This window comes from Mesoplodon mirus, assembly GCF_964341445.2.
Source record: "Mesoplodon mirus genome assembly, chromosome: 6".
NCBI classification, from domain to species: domain Eukaryota; kingdom Metazoa; phylum Chordata; class Mammalia; order Artiodactyla; family Ziphiidae; genus Mesoplodon; species Mesoplodon mirus.
In genome coordinates, this window is record NC_138982.1 from 40,945,480 (window position 1) to 40,967,115 (window position 21,636).

A 21,636-nucleotide genomic window follows, 5' to 3' on the forward strand; every position below is an offset into this window, starting at 1 on the left:
AGGAATCTATCTATCTTTATCTCCTATTGGCTCTGTTTCTCCGGAGAACCTTGCCTAATTAAGGCAAGGTTACATTAAGGAGATTAAAAGTAAAATGTCATAATTTGATCTTGATTCTTGATGGTCAAATTAGTGGGATGTCTCTAACATCTCTGATATTTAAAAGGAAACCTTCCCCCAAACAGAACACAAGCAAAGGGATAAAGTAAGTGAACAGTCCTTCACCAGCTTGCTTCAAAGTAAATTTTTATGATTCAAAGAGTAGATTTTATGGCAAAATTCCATCTTTTTTTCTCTCTCTTTTCTGAAGAGATAGATCTGCTAGGCTGGGAGCTGATGGGAGGGACTAAGGGGGAAATTTACGTCCACATGATAACTAGACAGAGACTTAATACAAATCATAAACTAAGGATTTTCCCACCTAATCTTCTGAAGAGGCATGCTGATCTGCAGTCATTTGGTACCATATCACCAACCTCCCTCTGCTCTTGGCTCATCCCTTCTCAGAAAGGACACTACACAGGACTTGGAGGGGAAAACTGTCGAGGGCCAGGAGAAAGGGCCCAGAAATCTCATCTAAAGCCCCCCATCCCTTGCATCACTGCCTTTTCGATTTCTGAATATAAAATATCTGCCTGCTAGAAACAGTTCCTATCCTGTCACCATGATTTAACTATGACATTAAGTGTGATTCTAACATAATCAAGGCAAGAAAAAGAGTCTTTCTGAACAAATGTGAGGATCATTTATAAATGGCAGGGTTAGTAAATTAAATATATCTGTTCTGCTTGATATAATAACCACCATTTCATGTGCTTACTATGTACTAACTACTGTTTTAAGTAATGCACACATATTAACTTGCTTAACCATCACAACACGATGAAGTAGAGTTTTACTTACCCATTTGCAAGAGGAAAAATCTAAGGCTCAAGTATGTTGCATAAATTTTCCAAAGTTACTCTACCAGTAAGTGATAGAACCAGGATTCAAAAGTTTGTGCTTTAAACCACTTACACTTCGTTACTTTCTCAAAAACTCCAAGGGGACTCAAAGGGCTGTTTTAAATAGTAGTTATGACAGGCAAGCATCAATGGTTTTTAGTATTGGTAACCTTCATGTTCTAATACTAGAATTCATGTTAAACTTTCACATTTGTACTCTGATTCCTCCCTCAAGCCCTAAATAATTATACAGCCAATTGTTTACTTAGAAATTTGTTCATCCATTCTGCTTTTACGACCTGAGAAAGCCTGAAAAGTCAACAGTAACAGGCATTGTCACTAAGTGAAACATTTACCTCCCAGTGGCTTTCATACGCTCATCATTCCCCATTTCTGAGAATCTGCCATGCTTCCTCTTGGGATTGTTTCTTTGTCTCTACCCTCTTCTATTATTCTTACTCTCACCTTTACTTTCATCTCTCTTTGTATGTCTTATGCTTATTCCTCATTCTCAGGATCATGGCTGAGCCCAAGCATCAGTCACTTACAGAGTAAACCAGCAGGCTACTTGCTGTTTTCACCCATATTTCCCTCCTCGGCAGCAACACCTCACCCTCCACATGATTCTGGATCCCCCGGGTGTATGATCTTAGTGGGCAGCAGCAGAGTTTGAGAAAGGATGGGAAAAGGCAGGAGGGCAGTCATAGTGTGGAATATCTCACTGGTGGAGAAACACATGATAAGGATACCTAATCCCTAAACGCCAATGATCCTTAGTTGATTTGGTTGACAAGGGAACTCCTGTAGGACAGTGCTTAAAGGCATGTGCTTCAGGGTCAAAGTGTATAGTTTGGAATCCCAGCACTGCCATTTACCAGATCCAATCCTGGGAAAGTGATCTAACATCTCTGTGTCTCTGTCACCTTCACATGGTGCATTTAAACCTCTGAGCTAAACATTTGGTGATGAGAGTATGTTGCCCACTGGTACCAGCTATTATTACTTAGAGTCACAAAGCTTTAGACTTGGGTGACCATTTACAAGTCAATTCCTAACTTTTATTGATAGGGAAACTGAGAAAAAGAAAGGAAGTAATGTGTCTGAGGGTACACAGCGGATTTTCCTGCTCAGTGGGCCAGGATAGTTGCCACATTATCAATGGTCTTTCTAGAAACTTCTTGGTCACAGTGCCCTCTCTGTTGTTTACGCCTCACATATTAAAAACCAATGTCTGTAAGTTGTTTTTCCTCTTGAGTTGATGGATTTATGCTGAGCCATTATCTCACCTATCTGCTCTGAGGGAAGGATAGAAAACTAGACAGGATTAGGGATGCCAGAGACAGGCATGGGTCACAGTGGAATAAACAGCACCCACCGCATGCAGCCTCACAAGTGTGCTGTGGGCAGTGAAGTAACCAGCCTCACACAGACCTGGAATAAAACAAAAACAAAAACACGGGGTCATACTGACCACAGAGATCATCCTTCTAATTCCCTGACAACTGTAGGCTGATAAAAACAGGTCCCAAGGTAGATTAAAAGGCCTGTGCACAAGTATGTTCATTGAACTCAAATATTGTCTTCATTAATCTAATCTGAACAACAAAGAAAAAAAATTTTAAATAGCTTTAATTCTGAACTGACTGGAACAAAAAAGACAGGACTATTTGATTCACATGGTGGTGGTCTAGTCCTATAGCATATTATGAGAATCTCCTCTGAGCTTAATAGTCCTGGGGAACAAATAAATCAGAAGTGATTGATACCTCTTCATCTACAACCACAAGACCCCCACAGAACATTCATCTGGACATAGAAGGAGCTGCTAACTTTGGGCCCAGACTCTGAAGACTCAACCTGGATGTGGTCCAGCCCTACAGAGCTGCCTGAGAGCCTTCCTGGGGTCTGAGGTGGCTTTCAAATAAGGGACATCACCCACTTGTTTTAATCTTGCTTACTCCAAATTAAATCTCTTCATCCAGCTCATGTATTACCCTATTCATTGCTAGTCCCCAAATCTCTGTGCAGACTTATCCTTTGGATTTAAACCTTCAAAAGACATCTGGATACAACCAGGTGGAAGTGAGGGTGGTAGGGTTTTGGGTGTTTTGCTTTTTCGCTTTTTTATAGACTTTTTTTTAGAGCAGTTTTAGGTTCACAGCAGAATTGAGCAAAAGGTGCAGAGATTCCCATGTTCCTTCTTGCCCCACATGTGTATAGCCTCCCCCATTACCAAAATCTCCCAAGGGGTAGAGTTGTTTTCACTCCGGTCATTCACACTATTAACATTTATTTTTTAAATTGGTCCCTCCTTGTTACAAACTGGCAGCTGCCATAGTAAATATCGGAGCATATCTTGTTTTCTCCTTAGCATGTTTATCTCTGCCTCCCAGGTGTTTCTGTTCTTACTAAAACCATAGAAGCTTCTCGTTCCATCACACTGGCACCACATACACAAAGCAGCCGGGAAAACATTTTAATTATTCCAGACCACAACACCTGAGGTACATTTCTGAGTAACTACTAAGAAGGAGGCTTTAGAGACCCGTACAGGGAAACCAAAGGCTGAACTAGACTAAAACCTGAGGTGTTGGCCAGAGCCAGTCACTGCAAAAACGGAGTCAGAACCTAGACTTTCTAATCCCAGGCCTCTTTCTGCTGGGGGTGGGGACTTTTGGGATGCTGTCACCTTTGAGGAATAGCATCTAATAATTCATTAATGAAACAGCCTCTGGAGAAGTAGAGGCCCATTGGCTGGGTCCCTCTGAGAATGAATCACTGCTCTAAGACAAAGTGCTGTGGGAAAGAGGTTGGGGTGTGTGTGCTGTGTGTGTATGTGTGTGTGTGTACACGTGTAGGGGTGGGACAGGGTAGGCTGCATTTTCATAAGGATGATAATAGATCAAAGGACATATATTTTGGTCAAGCTGAGAAGTAGTTAGAAAGCAGCGTGGGCTGAGAACCAAGTACTGCATATGCTACTAACTTGCTGTGTGATCTTATGCAAATCACCGTTTCTTCTCTGGGTCTCAATTTCCCAATCAATAAAGAATAAAGATTGCTTACAACCCTTGCAAAAATATGATTCTAGGAGAGATCTTGAAGGGAAGAAGGGTGCAGAGGGAAGAAAGGAGGAGGAGGAGGCTGAACCGAAGGGAGGTAAGTGTGTGTGAGGGAGGGAAGAGGGGTGGAGAGAGACAGGGAATGCCTTTTAATCAGATAGTGGAAAAAAGTTGAAAATGAAACTGTGCGCCCCTTAAGGTCTCTATTTTTCATCTTTATGCATTTTTAGTGTTTAGACATAAGGAGTCATTTTTGGATAAACGTAGATTGAATGAATGGAAAGCCTGGGAAGGCTAACAGAGGAAAGGAGCTAGGGGAGAAAAGAGAGGAAGCGAGCTCGGGAACAGTCTGCGCGCCTGCTCCTCCTCGGCCTGTCCCCACTTAGGGGGCGGGACCTTCCGGCCACGGCCGCGTGGGCCATCGCGAGCCCCCACGCTCCCTCTCGCTTCCCCGTAAGCCTCCCCGAAACCGCCAGGGGGCGCTGCGCGACGGCCGGGCCGGCCGGGGGCGGGGCTGCTTTAAATCGCGGCGCCCAGCGGCTCGGCGTCTCAGTCCCGGCCCCGAAGTAGCCGAGGCTTCTCGCCTATCAACTCCAGCGCCAGCCCGGACCCGGATCCAGAGCTTCTTCAGCGGCGACGCAGGGAGCAGGGCTCCCCGCAGTAACTTCCTCCGCGCAGCTCCGCCACCCCCGGGAGTCCCGGGGAGCACCTGCAAACTCCCGCTTGTGCACCGGCCGCCCCCGAGCCGGTGCGGGAGCCCGAGCGAGCCATGGCCAACGCGGGGCTGCAGCTGCTGGGCTTCGTCCTGGCTTTCCTGGGCTGGATTGGCTCCATCGTCAGCACGGCGCTGCCCCAGTGGAAGATTTACTCCTACGCTGGCGACAACATCGTGACGGCCCAGGCCATCTACGAGGGGCTGTGGATGTCCTGCGTGTCGCAGAGCACCGGGCAGATCCAGTGCAAAGTCTTCGACTCCTTGCTGAATCTGAGCAGTGAGTGCACTCCCTACTCCCGCAGCTGTGACCCAGGGACCCAACCCCCCAGTGGCTCCGTTTTGGAGTAGTAGCTACCAAACGACCCTGTTGCGTGGTTACATGTCTATCAGCCTTCAGTGGATCAAGTCTTCTGATCACGTGATCTGCCGTGAGGAAGTGAGAGAGACCTGTGGCTTGGGGAAGGGGAGGCCCCGGCCTAAGCTCTTGTTTTTCCTCTGACACCCTGGGTGACACTTTTCTGTAGGTGTGGTTTCATCTTACATGCCCACGACTGGGGTGGTGATGGAGCGAGTGAAGGCCAAACTCTAACTTGAGCTCTTAGGCCTCTCCTGGACATTCTCAGATTCTGTGAAAATTGAAGAACTGTAGAGTTGGGTCAAGAAAATGATATGCCTTGAAAAGTTTGGAGCCTGGTAGCTTCTCCAGTTTGTAAAATTAAATAGATAATCCCAAAGTTACTACATAGGATTTTTTTTTCTCAATCTATCTTTACTATGGGTTTTCATAGGAGAAATCACATTCCTACATGGAATGTCCCAACCTAATGTCTTCTACTCACTTGAGTTTGAATCTTTTGATTCTTTTGACTTCTAAGATCCAGTAAGTGTGAGGAAGCCCCTATGCATCCCCTGGCGTGACTCCTTTTTTTTTTTTTTTTTCAAATAAAGGAGCAATTTTAATTTTTTTTTTTTTTTGGCTGCTCCAGGTCTTAGTCTCTGCACGAAGAGTCTTCGTTGCGACATGCCAGCTCCTAGTTGTAGCATGAGGACTTATTAGTTGCGGCATGCATGTGGGATCTAGTTCCCTGACCAGGGATCGAACCCTGGCCCCCTGCGTTGGGACCGCAGAATCTTACCCACTGGATGACCAGGATAGCCTTGAAGAAGCCTCTTAAGATTCTCCAGAGGGTTTAGCTTTCAGCCAAGAGTGTTCAGAGGAGGCAGATTGTATAATGTTATTTTGCAAAGTGAAGGTGGGTGGCAGGTGGAAAAAGGATGACAACAAAGAGAAGTTCTAAATAACCTCCCTTCATAATATGAAGGGAAGAATGGAGCCACTGAAGACAAATGCCACAAAGGAGACTCAGCTGATGAGCTCAGTGTTCAGGAGAGTGAGGGCGGGTCTTCTCTTGAGTTTCTGCCTTCCACAAAGGAATTTCTGTGTAATGGATATTGGCTTCTTACTTCTGTCGGGTTGGAAAGGATTATGTAGTCCTGAAGATGGTGGAAAGACCACAAGAATTTTTCCTTTCATTTTTTTTTTAAATAGAAGCTTTTTTTTTTTTTTTTTTTTTTTTTTTCTGCGGTACACGGGCCTCTCACTGTTGTGGCCTCTCCCGTTGCGGAGCACAGGCTCCAGATGCGCAGGCTCAGCGGCCATGGCTCACGGGCCCAGACGCTCCGCGGTATGTGGGATCTTCCCAGACCAGGGCACGAACCCGTGTCCCCTGCATCGGCAGGTGGACTCTCAACCACTGCGCCACCAGGGAAGCCCTAAAATAGAAGCTTTTGAGTGCCTTGTCAGAAACTCATTAAATTCCCACTTACTTAGGTAATAACAATTCATGGCTAGAGTATCTTCCTTGAGATATTACATTAGTTGTCCTGAACCTTGTGTCTGTCGTGCACTTGGACTAAATTGAAGAAAAGCTTCCGTAGTCTTTGCCTAGACAGACAAGCCTGCCCACAAGTCCCCTTTGTGTGCTGATGGTAAGCAGTGTTGTCATCGCTCAAGGTTACTTCAGTTGTTTTGTCCACCTCCTGCATGTGGTTTTGTCCAAAGCTATATACTTTAGAGTTGTTAAATCTGTGCCAAATCTGTTTAAACCACTTGAGTACCTCTGGAATTTGGTGAGTCAGTGTACATACGGTAGTTTTTAGTGTTGTCATTTCAGCTTTTCAAAGTTACCTTATTAGGATTCTTTTATGCCAAACATAAGGAGTATATTAGGTACACACCTTTATATAATCATTGAATCTACCCATGCATGGATAAATACACGTAAGGAATTGTATCAGACATGTCATGTTGAGGAATTGGCAGATGGAGACCGTTCTAAGGGCAGTTCCAGAGAGGTCTCTGATTCCTCTGATCAAAATAGTTCATTTGCTACACGTTTAAATAGGTTTCCTGTTAACTGCCTTAAAGGACCAAGTGAAATCAGATTGATCCATGTTGTCAGTACTCAAACAGGTCATCCCTACTCGTGATAATGTGTTAAAATGTTTTATTTTCATTTATTCCTAATGAATAGAGCTGTTACAGTTTTTAAAGCTGTGGCAGAAGATCTAAACAATATCTTCCCTCTACCCCATACACATTTTGGAGATTTCTTCCTGATGAAATTTTTTAAACTCCAGATCAGATTTCTTTTCATTTTCGTTAAAGCCAGAGTTTATTGAAGGTGGGGCTGAGGCCTTTCTCTCAAAACTGATTCCCAGAAGAAGGAAACTTGACTCATTTGTACTCTTTCCAACCTTCCAGTAACTAACTAGATGTCTTTGGATGGAGGCCAGAGAACCTACCTGTCCCCGTTTCTCTACCTGGACAGCTGTGCTCACACCCAGCTGATGTAGAGAGCTGGGGAGGTGATTCATTGGCTGGTTTTGGTATAGTTCTGTGACATCTAGAGGTGAACAGGATTATCTGTACGTATAAGCAGTGTTCCTTGTAACAAGTTGTGTTCCACAAAGTGCTTTTAGGTAAAAAGCTTAGCTAGAAGTTTCTTGAAATTGTACCTTGTTCTTTTTGCCAGTAGAGCCCATTTGGCAACTTAGGGCCGAGATTCCGGGATTTATCAAGGTTGTAGCACTAGATATGTTAAAATCCCTTGTTCCCTTTCTCTAATTAGTTTCAGCTGTAAAAAGCACATGACAGTGTCTATAGGGATACGGTGTGCATAAACAAATATACGAAAGGAGATACAGCCAGGCTTCTTTAGGTGGTTCTTGCAAAGCAGTTTATGAAAATATAACTGGGGAACTTCCTGGGGAAACAAATCTTATACCGTGGATTGTGGTTTTACTATGGTTGAGACAGTTTCACTTCCATCCAAGTACGGATGTTTATTGACATCGATGACTGATAGTTGGAATATACAAAAAAGAGTGTCAGATAGAGTTGCAGTCGACTTCTCTTGATTAAACTGTACATCTTGCCTTGTTTTGATCCAATTATCAAACTTTTGGCAAGCTAGTGCCTATTTCATGTGCTTAGTTAATTGCTTCTTCTGGCTTGACTTTAATAGCTAGAGCTGTCCAAAGACTGGGTTGCCCCAGGAGGTTGCATGGTGGGAGGTGTGAAAGCAGAGGAATAAGTAAGCGTTTTGAAGGAATGTTGTAGGGAAAAATCCAAGTCCCAGACAAATGGGAGGTTAGGCTAGACTTTCTCTAAGTCTCATCTAGCCTTGGGATTCTGTAATTTGTTTATAAGTTCCTCTAGGCTGTTCAACTTGCTTTGCATGAACCCACATGTGTGTTGGTGTGCTTTAATAAGTATTGGTTGTGGGTGAAGTTTCCCAGCACTCTCACCATGATGTTAGGCTCAATCAAAGAACAAAATCACTGACTTGGACAGTCTTTGAAGCACAGGCAGAGAGGAGGGCACCTGCTTACACTTCCCTAGACTGCATTATGCCTGCTGAATCAAGGGTGTTTAAGGGGCCGTTTGTGTTCAGATCCGTTTCAAGAATTAGTTCTGACTTTTGGAATGATGAAAGTCAAAACCCAAAGCCAGGCTTGAGTACTCACTTCTTACCCTGGTCTTGCACTAACTAGCCATGTTTATAATGGTGATCCACTCAATTTCTCTGGGCTGTAGTTTCCCCACTTGTGAAATAGGGCAGGAATGGGGAGGTGAATCCATGACTCATTCATCCATTCGACAAGCATGAGCCAGGCCCTATCCGTGTTCCTAGAAATGCAGCTAAGAAGATTGGTAAGATGCAAATGTTGATTCTTTCCAGTGCCAACATTCTTTGTTAATAACTGCAGTGATGGAGCAGAAACAGGCAAGGGGCATGGTTTAGGTTTCCTTGATTGGAGTGATGAGTAAGAGGCACAGAGGTAACATAGACACGTACATTTAATCATGAGGCAATTTCTCTAAGAAACAAACAAGGTAGCAAAACTGCTTGGCACATCCTGAAAGGTGGTGAGCCCTGCCTCATCCCAGACCACAGTTATTGACTGTGCTGGAGTCCTAAGGTCATACCCAACGGCCACCAGTTCATACGTCAATCAAATGGAAACGCTAACAATGAGGACTCTTGAGAAACTTTGAACTTGAGCAAAAGTGAACAATTTAATAAGGGAAGAAGTCATGCGAGTATAGTTCTGTGACACTCTGTGATGAGTTCATTTAATTGCAGAGGAGAGAAGAGGATTTTTGTTCTAGTCAGCCAGTGGTCAGTTTATTTATTTGCCTAATACTTCTTAAGGAACTACTGATGCAAAGAGAGACTGTGTGAGGATAGAGATATAATTAAAATCTACTTTGTTTGTGATATATAATCATAGGGTAATAATATAGTAATATGGCTAGTAAACAGCATGAACAATGTCACGTAGTTAAAGGAGATTCTGCTGCTTGTATAGTAAAACTTTAGAAAAGCTTTAGAAAAAACAATTCCACTGACTTGTCTATGCTTGTCTTTCTATGCTTATGTTGATTAACTTCACTGTAGTAGATCAGTAACTTCTAACTCATTTCTTGTCTCACAAGTAGAGATCTTTGTAAGTACGTTTTCAAATTATACTTTCAGGTTGCAAGTGGTAAGAACTCCTTAAGGAGTCTTTAATCTCAAGATTATCAGTCTAGCTAAGTATAATATAATTAAAAGACTGCCTTCTCCGTATACTGCTGATAATGATGAGGAGCAATAGTGTAACTTTTTGAATGTTTGCTAACCATTTTCTCCAAAGACAACTTTAGTCGCTGCTAATAATATTGTAGAGGTATCTGCAAATTTAGTGGGCCAGAAAGGAACATATTTGCTTCTAGATCTGAGCCAATCAGGTCAACTCAGAGATAATAGTTCAAGACTGTATCTCTCTAGTCTAAAATATTTTGCAGCTTTCAAATATTTCTCAACTTCTCTGCCCTACTGATCATTGTTCCACCAGAAGAAAACTTCATCTTGGAAGCTAATTAGATGCATAATTTAGAAATTTAGAAAATTTTAAAAAATTATATTGGGTTAAACAAAAAGTATGATTTTTTTCTCCCTAGATGAGTTTCTAGCTTTTAATGATCTAAACTAGATCTGGCTTTATGTATCAAGATTTTAGTATTCTGAGGCTTTCTAAGAAAGCGTTTCTCAGTATTATTTCAAAGATTAAGCTTAACACAAAAGAGTATTTTTACCTATCATAGTAGAATTCTTAAAGGATAAAGACATGTTCAAATTTAAATTCACTGAACACAGATTGAGTAATCCATGAAGCTTGCCAGGTACTGTTCTTAGTGCTTTGGATGGAAATATGAACAAATATTTGGCCAAATCATCAAGGAGCTCACAATTACATATTTTAGATCTCTGACTTAAAAGGCTTCCATAAGACATTAATTTGAAGGATTCATCTGGTTCCAGCTTAAAACTGTGCGGTTTAGATTCTATCTGCACATAAAACCCTCATAACTTGTAATACAACACTTGCTTACTTTGATTTGTAATTCACCATTACATATGCCCAACTAGTGAGTTTTCATGCTGTTATTATTCTCAGCCTTTTTTTTTTGTATTTTTACATTCCCCCCCGCCCCGCATATCACTATAGTTAAGAATTCATCCAGACGTCTCCAGTGATGCAAGATGAGATTTTGTGAAATTTCCTAAGTCAGTGGATACCAGGACGTAAATGAAAAAAAAAAAAAAATTGCTTCACAAAATAACACTATTGCTATGTCAGATTTTTCAAAACAAAAAATGATCCCCTTGCTCTATATGGTTTACATGATTCCTGAGTATAGGTTTTTCCCCCCGGGTTTTTTCCCCCCATTTTCTCCATAATTTTTTGTGCGTTATGAAAATGATACATTGTTCTATAAAGAAATAAAACATACTAGGGTTTGTAGCACACAGAATACAATATCTATCCCTTCCCCCTTAGAACTTTTGTAAAAGTAGTGGAACGAGTAAAATGGGGCATGAATTAAATGTGTTTTCTTTGAGAACTGAAAGGGGAACAAACTTAGAGATGAGGACAGTGAAAATGAGATAATTCCAGACGAGTGCAGGTGGAGCCTTGGAGTGGTTGATCCATGTACGCTCCCTGCCTGGGTGGTTTTATACAAGCCTGACTCAGGAGATTGAGGCCCAGCAGACTCCTCGTGAAGAGTACCTTGTGACCCAAGTGCTTAGACCTGCTGGGCTGGTGGCCTGCTGTTTTCACATGAAGCACAGATCAGAATGATTATAGAAGCTGAGTCTGGTTTGGGGCCCTACAACTCAAACAAAGTAGAACACTTAGAGATCAGAGAAAGCAACCACAGTGGTGAATAAAGGGTTGGAAAACTGAGCTTAATGGACAAACAAAGCAAAAGGTTGTTGAGAGATGTAAGAGGCTATACATACTTGAAGGGCTATCATATGAAGACAAAGGGTAAAAATCTTGTCACCTCTTCTTTAAGACCCTCCAGTGACTTCTGATCACACTTAGAATATACTCCAAACCCCTTCCCCTAGCTTGCAAAGCCTTACATGATAAATGCCTTCTGCCTACCTTGCTAACCCACCTCATTTTACTTTTACATCCTACCATCCTCCAGTAGTACTAGCTTTGCCAGTTTGTCCAGGATTGAAGACCTTCTCAGGAGTCAGGACTTGTAGTTTTATTTATTTATTTATTTATTTATTTATTTATTTATTTATTTCCGGTACGTGGGTCTCTCACTGTTGTGGCCTCTCCCGTTGTGGAGCACAGGCTCTGGACGCGCAGGCTCAGCAGCCATGGCTCACGGGCCTAGCCGCTCTGCGTCATGTGGGATCTTCCCAGACCGGGGCACGAACCCGTGTCCCCTGCATCGGCAGGTGGACTCTCAACCACTGCGCCACCAGGGAAGCCCAGGACTTGTAGTTTTAAAACTGAAAGAGTCCTCGGCAAATGGACAGGTGGTCACCCTGTCCTCCACATGGATCGCTGTGACTTTCAGTATCTCCTCTTCCAGTGTTCCTTTGCATGAAATGCTTTCCTTCTAAGTGGAATTTAGGACCAAATCTGAAATCTGTGTTATGTTTAAGAGTTTAGTTATTTTTTATTTTCCTTCTAAGTAATGACTGTCTTTGCAAAAACTGTTGGTAAACCAAAAGGAAGGACACACCATAACTGTGGAGTCCTTAGTATTTTCCTCTTCATGCCACAGTATGGTTTGTGATTCCAAGGAAGAAGTTTCACAAACCCATGGTCCGTGAAACCTGTGTTTTGATCCAGGAGTTCTTGTACCACCCTGGAATCTTACAATAAGTGTGTGGCACTCGTGCACACACATTTATGGGGAAGTAGATCTATGAGGGGAGCATGGAAGTGCCTATGATTTGATTTTAATTGAATCAAGTAAAAATTTATCTTGGCTTCCAAAATATCTCTCAAATGCTGTTAAAAAAAATGCCTTTGATACTTTCAGAAAGTGGTTACTATGATTTTATCATAGATTGCCTGGTTATGGCAAGGATGGAAAAATTAACAATTTAAAGTTGAATGATGTTTTAGAAATCTTTAGTCTTAATTATGATTTGTAGCCTAGGTTCTCAACCCTGAAAATACTGACCCTGAGCCTAGGTCTAAAGTAGAGAGTGAGATATAAAACCTTTCCATGATGTCAGCCACTTTTGAAGACCATCAAGAAGTCAATTGTTCCAACTTCTCCTTAGAGATAACCATCATTCACACTTTACATAATAAAAAGATGGTCCCAAAGAATAATAAGTAGCTCACCCAAGATAGAATCCTTAGTTACAATGTAAGTATTTATATATGCAAAAAGACTTGTCACCTGTTAACACTGTTAAAGAAATAATGATCTTTATTTGAAGGAGGAAATAAAGATAGAATTAATCAAACTCATCTAACCAGCGTAGTTTCAGCTCTTTTTTCTTTGAAAGTCTGTGTGTCTTTATGCCACAGTGATGGTATCACCTTTTTACTCTTTAAGATACTTACTGGCATAATCTCAAACTTGGCCCTATCGATTTGATCGTGACTTAGTATACCAATGACAATAACAGGAAATTAGAAAATTAGTGGAATCCTGAGAAATACTACATTGAATTATCTGCTATTTTACAATATAGCAGTTTAAATAGTTTTAAAAACTGGTGATATCTCCGAATATAAACCTACAATGTTCCAAAATAACATCTCAAAGCCTTTTTTGTGTGTGTGTGTGTGTGTGTGTGTGTGTGTGTGTGTGTGGTACGCGGGCCTCTCACTGTTGTGGCATCTCCCGTTGTGGAGCACAGGCTCCGGACGCGCAGGCTCAGCAGCCATGGCTCATGGGCCCAGCTGCTCCACGTCATGTGGGATCCTTCCGGACCAGGGCACGAACCCGTGTCCCCTGCATCGGCAGGCGGACTCTCAACCACTGCGCCACCAGGGAAGCCCGGCTATTACGTTTTGTTCTAAGAAAATGGTATTCATATCTCCCACCCCACCCCCATCACTGGAGATACCAGTGTTGCTTATCCAGCCATGATAATCTATGAGAAATTCACTAGTTGTCTTCCAAGTTCACCCACCCACATTTTCTGCAGCTTGATGAGTGGAGTATAAAGCTATTGACTACTACCAAGATATATTGTAAACCATTTTAATTATAAATGTTTTAACATTAAGGATAACACATATGATTGTTATTTCAGAATTAAAAACTCCATTAGTAAGGATTAAAAATGTATTAGCTCAGCTAAACCTATTCAACCAAATCATTAATTATTTTTTCAGAGGATTTTAAATTTAATGTTGAAAACATAAACTGTTAGAGTTCGAGGAATTCTTATTCATCATTCAGCCAGGTATTTGTTTTTCTGGAGAAGAAACTATGTTGGTTACCTGCAGAAACATCCCTAGAAGCAGGGTCTCCTGACTCCTGGTTAGATTTTCTCTCTTCCATAGGACATTGAAATATACTTGGTCTTCTACCACTCTTCTCTTGTTGGTCTAGGCATGATTTTTACATGTTCTAAAATGTTTTCTGCCAGGCACTCTGCAAGCAACCCGCGCCTTGATGGTGATTGGCGTCCTGCTGGGACTAGTAGCCATCTTTGTGGCCACTGTTGGCATGAAGTGTATGAAGTGCCTAGAAGACAACGAGGTACAGAAGATGCGGATGGCTGTCATTGGGGGCGTGATCTTTCTTATTTCAGGTAAGAGAGGCCCTGTCCCCCTTAGACCTTATTAAACTCTCTCTGACATGGGTTAAGGTATAGTTTTTGGTTTCCTGAGATTATGGTGGATTTGTTGCACTTGAATCGATTGAATTCACTTCCTTTAAAATCTGAAGACAGAAACCTTAAGTCCATTTGAGTTTCACGTTCTCAAACAGGAACCAAATGAAAATCTGTATTCACAGTGGACAGGTCTATTCCTTGAGGTTTCAGGTGCCAACTGGTTGTTAGAACCATCCTCCCCAGGTGAAGAGAGATTTTTCTATCTAGCAAACACTGAGGAACAATTCTATGTAATTCAGAAAATTTCTGTAGTGTCTCTTCCGATACTATGTGGGAAAGATGGGGAATGGTGAGAGAGAACATAAAGAATGTGTCAGTCATACAGGTGTGTGAGGAATGAATGAGACTGGGATTATTGGAGGAAAATGAGGACATCATTCCACGTGGGCAGATCTGACTCCAGAATAAACAGGTGGTACCCATAGATCAGTGAAGAGAAAGGTCAGTTGGAATGGAGGCGAAATGTTGGAATGGTAGGGGATAAGAGTAAATGAGTTAAGAAAGAAAACAATAGAGAAAGGCCTTGGAAAAAAACCTTGACAAAAGAGTGAGATTACATTTTCCATAGAAAATGAATGTGTATGTATTGCTTTATTCAAGTGTCGATATGTGACCTTTGAGAAAATGAAAGCCAGAAGAAGACATGGACAGGTCACTTGTAAAGCCTTATAACAAGGTTTATATAAAATAAGATTGTGTTTATATATAAAACAATAGACTATTATATATAGCAGTTGTCTATTGTTTTGAAATGGACTAGTATATATATTATATATATATATATATGTATATATATATAGTAGTATGCAGTAGTCTATTGTTTTTGAAAACAACACCAGTGATATAATCTACCACTAGGAAACACTAGAATTAGATGTTTTTTCTCATTTTCTCTTTAACAAAAGTATGTGGATTTCATCAATAATGAAGGAAGAGTGCCTGTGGCTTTGCTAAAGGTTTGGTTAAAGTTTATTCAAATTACTCCTGGATAGCATTTTATTCCCAACAGTTTGATTTTACGTCAAAGGCTGTGAATGCACTTACTGTGTAAGACCCTTCCTCCGCTTGCCTTCTTGTAACTCTGGTACCTCACTTCCCCAGTCTCAGGGACTTCCTAGGGAGTGAGGCTTTCAAGTTCCACAGCATTTGCATGATCTGCTTGAGCAGCCAAAGCAATGGTGTTTTCTCTCGAGTATTAGAGGCAATTAGGTTGGACCACATTTTTTGTAGGAGGAAAGGAACAGAGGGGGTAGCATAGAAATATTTAATCTGTCTAAATTGATGAATTTTTAGAATGGCTATAAAAAGAAGTTATTTAATGTCTTTGGATAAGAAAAATCAAGGTGTTGTATACTTCTTATGAATGATAGAGTGGGTTATTTTGACTAAGTAGTTTCTCTGGCCTTACTGAAATGTGAAAGGCATGAGAAATTGAGTGTTCAGCACATATTGATCTGATGTGGCACTTCAGCAAATCTCATGGCAAGACCTGGCACATCTGGCCAGTGAGGCTGTAGGAATTTAGGTGATCTAGTCCTACTACTAGAGTAGGACTACTAGTCCTACTACGTAGTAGTCCTACTACTAGTCCTACTCGTTCCTGCTATCTAGCTACTATTTACTTTCATTTTGATTCTTCAGAAATGTGAATTTTGAGTTTTGGTCAAGAAGAATGTAGAAGGGTTTTCATCTTGCCTTTTGTATTGTAAGCGACTAGCTTCACTAAGAAGGACTTTGGTTTTACCAAAAATAGTCTAACACAGTGATGTATAACAGTATATTTGAAAGAGATCTTAAATGACATGAACCTGCTGAATATTTCCAACAGAATGTTGTTTGTGCCAGTGACCTTCAACTCTAAGTGAATAAGATGACATGAACATTATAAACTAGCCTAACTCCAACCTAATATTTTCATCTGTCTTAAGAGAATACTTAGAATAAATCATGTCTGAACCTCTAATCTCCCTAAATTAAAGTTGTCTGAATTAAAATGGATTAAATTAAAAATGTCAGCACTATTGATGAGATTTAATTCTTGTAAAATACTTGTAAACTTAATGAGCCCTATATTTATGCTCAGTGTTCCATAGTGATTAACAGTCTTTTGTTTTGAATTTCTGTAGGTCTGGCTGTTTTAGTTGCCACAGCATGGTATGGCAATAGAATTGTTCAAGAATTCTATGATCCCATGACCCCGGTCAATGCCAGGTAATGCTGTTCACTCCTAAAATAGTTTGTTCTCTGAGAAAATACCCTTTTAATGTTCTGCAAAGTCCAGCTAGTGCCGTAGCTTCCCAGATTTGCTATCCAGAATTTTATGGAACTTCTGTCAAACTTGAAAATAATTTGAATGGCCTGTGACTCATGTTAAAAATAGTCTGATAATTGCTTTAACGGCCTGTATTGATAAGAAAATGAACTTCAAACTAGAAAAGTTCTAACCTGTATACTTTCCAAGTGTATGCTGGACCTTTTTTCATATTTAAAAAATGTTTTTAATATTAATAAAGATACCAACATATTTGAAATTTTATTTTTGAAGTATATTCTGAAACTTTTAACACTTGTGATTATTTGTAACTAAACACAGTTTATGATTGATTTAAAAAATAGTACTGTTGTAGAGGTTAACAAATAATATGTCATTTCTAATGGTTTAATCCTGTTTATGAAAAAACTATTTATGAAAAAGAAAAGTTAGCACTTTGAAATTTTGTGTTTCATCACAACCATAAAAATAACTTTAGAAAGGTCATCCTTCTTAACATTGCAAGTTGTGGAAGTTAAAGAGCTGACTCTTGGCTCTCACGTAATGACACCCTTTGATCAGAGACACGGCTCTTTTCTCACTGTGTTCACATCTTTAAAGCCGAATAACTATATTCTGAGTCAGAATGTTAAGATGTAATTATTGTTTGTTGAATGCTAAGATGAATGGATGAAAAATCCCAGTGGTGGAGAGATAAGGTATGCTTCTTTGTATAAAATCACCCACATAGAGGAGAGCACATACTGCAATGATTGTGTTGGAACCCATCCCATAAGATCTACACTATAAGGACAGAATCTACTGGAGGTCAGTAGGCTAAAATTTTACCAGTAATGGATATGAAAGCACTTTATAAATTGCTAGGCACTGTACACTTATTTACATTGTTTCACATGATCCTGAAAGCAGTCCAGTGAGGCAGATGGAATCATCCTGCTTTAAGAGAAGCAGCAGCTGAGGTTGAGAAGAGGAGCTACTGGCCCAAAATTTAGCAGTTGAGAGTTTGCATCAGAATTCAAACTCAGGCCTTATAACTCTAGATCCAGCCCTTCTCTCTCCTTATTGTCCACCATCAGTCACAGATCTTCTCCCCAGAACTATGGCTTCATACATCCACCTGGATCAACTTAACCTAGAATGATCTATGAGCTGCTTAGAAGTCTTTTTCGCAAAACCATAAATTTCAGATTTCAGTGTTTATCAGTGATTGACTATTGAAAACTCTAATAGTCTCCAACACCCTCTAGTAGTTTCTTTGTAGAATTTGGTTGCTACTTGGTGATAGCATGACTTGTTAAGTTTTAGCCTAGGAACCATTGTCCAAACCTGACTTCCAAGGTATATATAAACATGCTTTACAAGTCTCCTACACATGAAAAAGTCTTTGGAACTATTTGTGTAATTAACCTGGTGTTGCATGCCACATTGCCTGATCTACTATTGCAAATTGTCAACAACTGCAATGTGAACATTCTCGTGTGTGTGTGCACAAACCTTAAAGTACTTTGCAAAACTTAAAGAGGTCATGGGGGATTTTATTCAATGGAAAAAATATAATGAGTATGATATTGATTTCATTCTTTAATTATATTAGAGAAGTTTCCAGTGATTCACTGATTAAGCAAATACATTGTCTCTTCTTTTTAGGTATGAATTTGGTCAGGCTCTCTTCACTGGCTGGGCTGCTGCTTCTCTCTGCCTTCTGGGAGGTGCCCTACTTTGCTGCTCCTGTCCCCGGAAAACAACAACTTACCAAACACCAAGGCCCTATCCAAAACCTGCACCTTCCAGTGGGAAAGACTATGTGTGACACAGAAGCAAAAGGAGACAATCCTGTTGGAACAATCAGAAAATGAACACTGAAATACTGTATTGGCATTAAGATCTTAGATTTTGACTATTGTAGTCTAAACTGTGGTATTACCAAAAGAACATATTTTGTTAAATACCCATTGCTAAAAATGACTTAGTCTTATTTTATCTCCTTTCCTCAATATAAGAGGGGAGCCTTTTCTATTTGTATTACTGCTTCCCACTGAGTCATCATCTCAAATGTGGGGAGAGGGCATTCTTTAAATATATATAGATATGTACATGTACATGTTTTTCTATAAAAAAGTTAGGTAGTAAAACCTCATTATGTTGGTACCAGCATTCTTAAAATATATCTAAAAAAAGAAAAATATATTTATATTGATTAAATACATAGTTTATTTGGTATTCTTCTCTTCTTTCTTTATGTATACATATATAATAGGTCAAATATCATTTACCCTCCTTCATCAGCTTTTAATGTCTTTCACAGAAGACCTGACCTACTTTACCAAGTATGAATTATTTCAGTTCTTCACATGTGCCCTTTTCATATGTTTGTATCATATATTTTTTTTACTATGATCTTATAGCACTTGCTCTGTCACCATTCAGTCATTCTTCATGACTTTGTTTTTTGTGAGATTGGGCTTAACTCTCGATTCTGATAACACATTTATATGCCTATAGTTTAATTCCTAAAGTCAATAAGAATCTCTTACAGACCAGAGTTTTGGGAGCAGATCTTTCTGTGTGACCAGATGGTATATTCCTGTTGACCTTCCCATATGCTCCCTGTACTCTGACCTGTAACACACTTGTTTGCTTTGAAAATATTTGTCCCATTGAGGAGCTGTGTGCTGCTTTCCCAAGTGTTGTGACACAATTCTATTGACTGAATTTTTTGACCTACTTATTCATAGTTGTATATCCTCCCAAACTACCTTTTTCTTGTCCCCTTCCTCAAACTGTATTGTTTTCTCATATAGTTTACCTCGTCCCAGAGAGGGATGACCTTTTTGTCTGAATGAAGAGCTAGACTTTCTGTAATGACAGCCTGATGACAAATATTCTCTCTGTAGCTGTAAGCAAGTCACTTAATCTTTCTCCTCTTTTCCCATCTGTTAAATTGAGATAATGATACTTAACCAGCTGCTAGAGTGGTGTAAGTATTAATTAGTTGATATTATGCTCATTCTTTGAACATGAAATATGCCTAAGTAGTGTCTCTGTTTGCTAAATTGTCTCTTAAGAAGTCATTGAACCAAACCTACACACAGGCATCCCATCGTTCGGCACCTTCCTTTCTCCACAGACCCGTTTCCTTCCTTTCAGCGGTGGCCACCATGTTGTTGGTGCTCTGTTCCGTTTTAACAATTGCCCTTAGTTTTCCAGTCTGTGGAAAATGCTCCTTCACTTGAGCAAGATGATGTAATGGGAAGGGTGTTGACTTCGGTGTCTGGAGACCTGATGTGAGTCTTGGTGCTCTCAATTACAGTGTGAGTTTGGGCAGGGCACTTGGTTGCCCTAGATTTACTGCTTCACTTATAAAAAGAGGATTGTACTTCCTGACCTGCCTACTTCTCAGGGCTGTTGTGGGGATCCAGTGAGATGGTATACATGGAAGTGTGATTTTGTGAGGTAAAAAGTATTATACTAGGGGAAAGAATTAAGGAATTTAAGTGCATACGTTTTGGATTACTTTTCAAATGACTGAAAAGAGACAAATTGTAAGCAATAGGTTTCTTGCTTTAACCAACCTCTCAAGTGATGAGACACTAAAGTGAATTTCAGATTACTAAGTGAAAAGGATTCTAGGGCAGTCTTAGTTTTCTTCAGTCACTATGGCCTGATGCTTTTTGTGGCTAAGCTTTTCTCCTTTCAGGAATGCGGACTTGACCTAGGACAAGTTTGCAGATGTAATGGGTGAAACAGAAGTGTACTTGTTGGCAAACCAAAGAATGGAAGATTTTTTTTTTACTTTTAGTAACTTGCAAGGGTATACAAGGTGGATATCTGTTATGCGATGTTATCAGAGGTATTGCTATTAGCTGGCAGCTAACACTGCTAGGATAGGTAGTTTGGGAATGTAACTCATAGTGAAACCATATAGGGGAAATTATCCGAAGGACTGCATCCTATGATTTGAACCTAGTAAATTTTAGTGTGTCTTCCAATCCTGAAAGTCTGTGCTCCTAGAATGTATAATTCAAAGAACTTCTGCTACCTACATAGATCCTAATGATGGGCAAGTATAAATACATGTGGTTACTAGTTGCTAAACTCTGAAATCTATAGTCCAAAATGGCCAACAGAATGGTTACACCAAAATTTATCCAATTTTGATATTTTTGTACTCTGCTACCATACCTGGAAACAGACAAATATGTATTTTAGGGTTTTGTAATGGGAATTTGTATAAAGTGTTAGTCTTTTTCAATAAATTGTGTTTTTTTAATATAAAATAAATCCTTGTTTTTTTGTTTTAAATCATTTATTTCAAGATTGCCATGCTTGGAAGAAGAGATGGCTCGGGATAGGATCTGACTCACCATCTGTTACTAGGAAAGAGCTATGGTACCTCTGCACCACCTGTCAAATATTTGAGTAGCTCCACCCACTGGAATGCCCTATTCTCTCCAACTATGCTTTTCCTAGTCAAGGGTGGTGCTACAAGAGAATGTCAGGAGACGTTACTTCATTTTCCTCATCCATAGAAAGGGGACATGCTACAATAAATGACTAAGGGATAAAATCACCAACTGTAAATCATTGTGAAAGCTTAAGGCAGTTTTGTTTCTCACAAGTTGGAAGAGAGAAGGACAGCCAGAAATCCATTATTGTTTTTGTAATGACTATTACCAAAACTACTTCTTAGGAAAGCAAGTGATGAAACTCATTCACCTGTTATCTGAAAATATCAGTAATTGATAAAGCCTTAGTTGTAACCTCTCCTATTATGTATTAAAGAGACAGGCTTGTAAACAAAGGATTGCAGCTCTATGTGGAGCTCTATGTGGACATAGCCTTAAGGGTGAGAGACTAAGATTATTCTCAGTCCCTTTAAATTAAGCAGATGCATCAGAATCCCCACTTTTTTTACATA

At 40.2% G+C, this 21,636-nt stretch overlaps 1 protein-coding gene across 1 annotated transcript; it reads left to right on the forward strand.

Annotated features, from left to right (window-relative positions):
- Positions 1 to 4,546: 4,546 nt before the first annotated feature.
- CLDN1 (claudin 1) lies at positions 4,547 to 20,993 on the forward strand. The gene is made up of 4 exons (XM_082624219.1): positions 4,547 to 4,998; positions 14,198 to 14,362; positions 16,573 to 16,657; positions 18,366 to 20,993. The coding sequence occupies exons 1-4, from the start codon at positions 4,776 to 4,778 to the stop codon at positions 18,526 to 18,528; spliced, it is 636 nt and encodes a 211-aa protein (XP_082480345.1). The 5' UTR covers positions 4,547 to 4,775; the 3' UTR covers positions 18,529 to 20,993.
- Positions 20,994 to 21,636: the final 643 nt, after the last annotated feature.

Excerpts from the sequence above, each read along its gene's own strand:
- CLDN1 (XM_082624219.1), top strand. The coding sequence starts at position 4,776 with ATGGCCAACGCGGGGCTGCAGCTGCTGGGCTTCGTCCTGGCTTTCCTG. Across the intron at positions 4,999-14,197 it reads CTCCTTGCTGAATCTGAGCA|GCACTCTGCAAGCAACCCGC; the intron begins GTGAGTGCACTC and ends GTTTTCTGCCAG. Across the intron at positions 16,658-18,365 it reads ATGACCCCGGTCAATGCCAG|GTATGAATTTGGTCAGGCTC; the intron begins GTAATGCTGTTC and ends TCTTCTTTTTAG.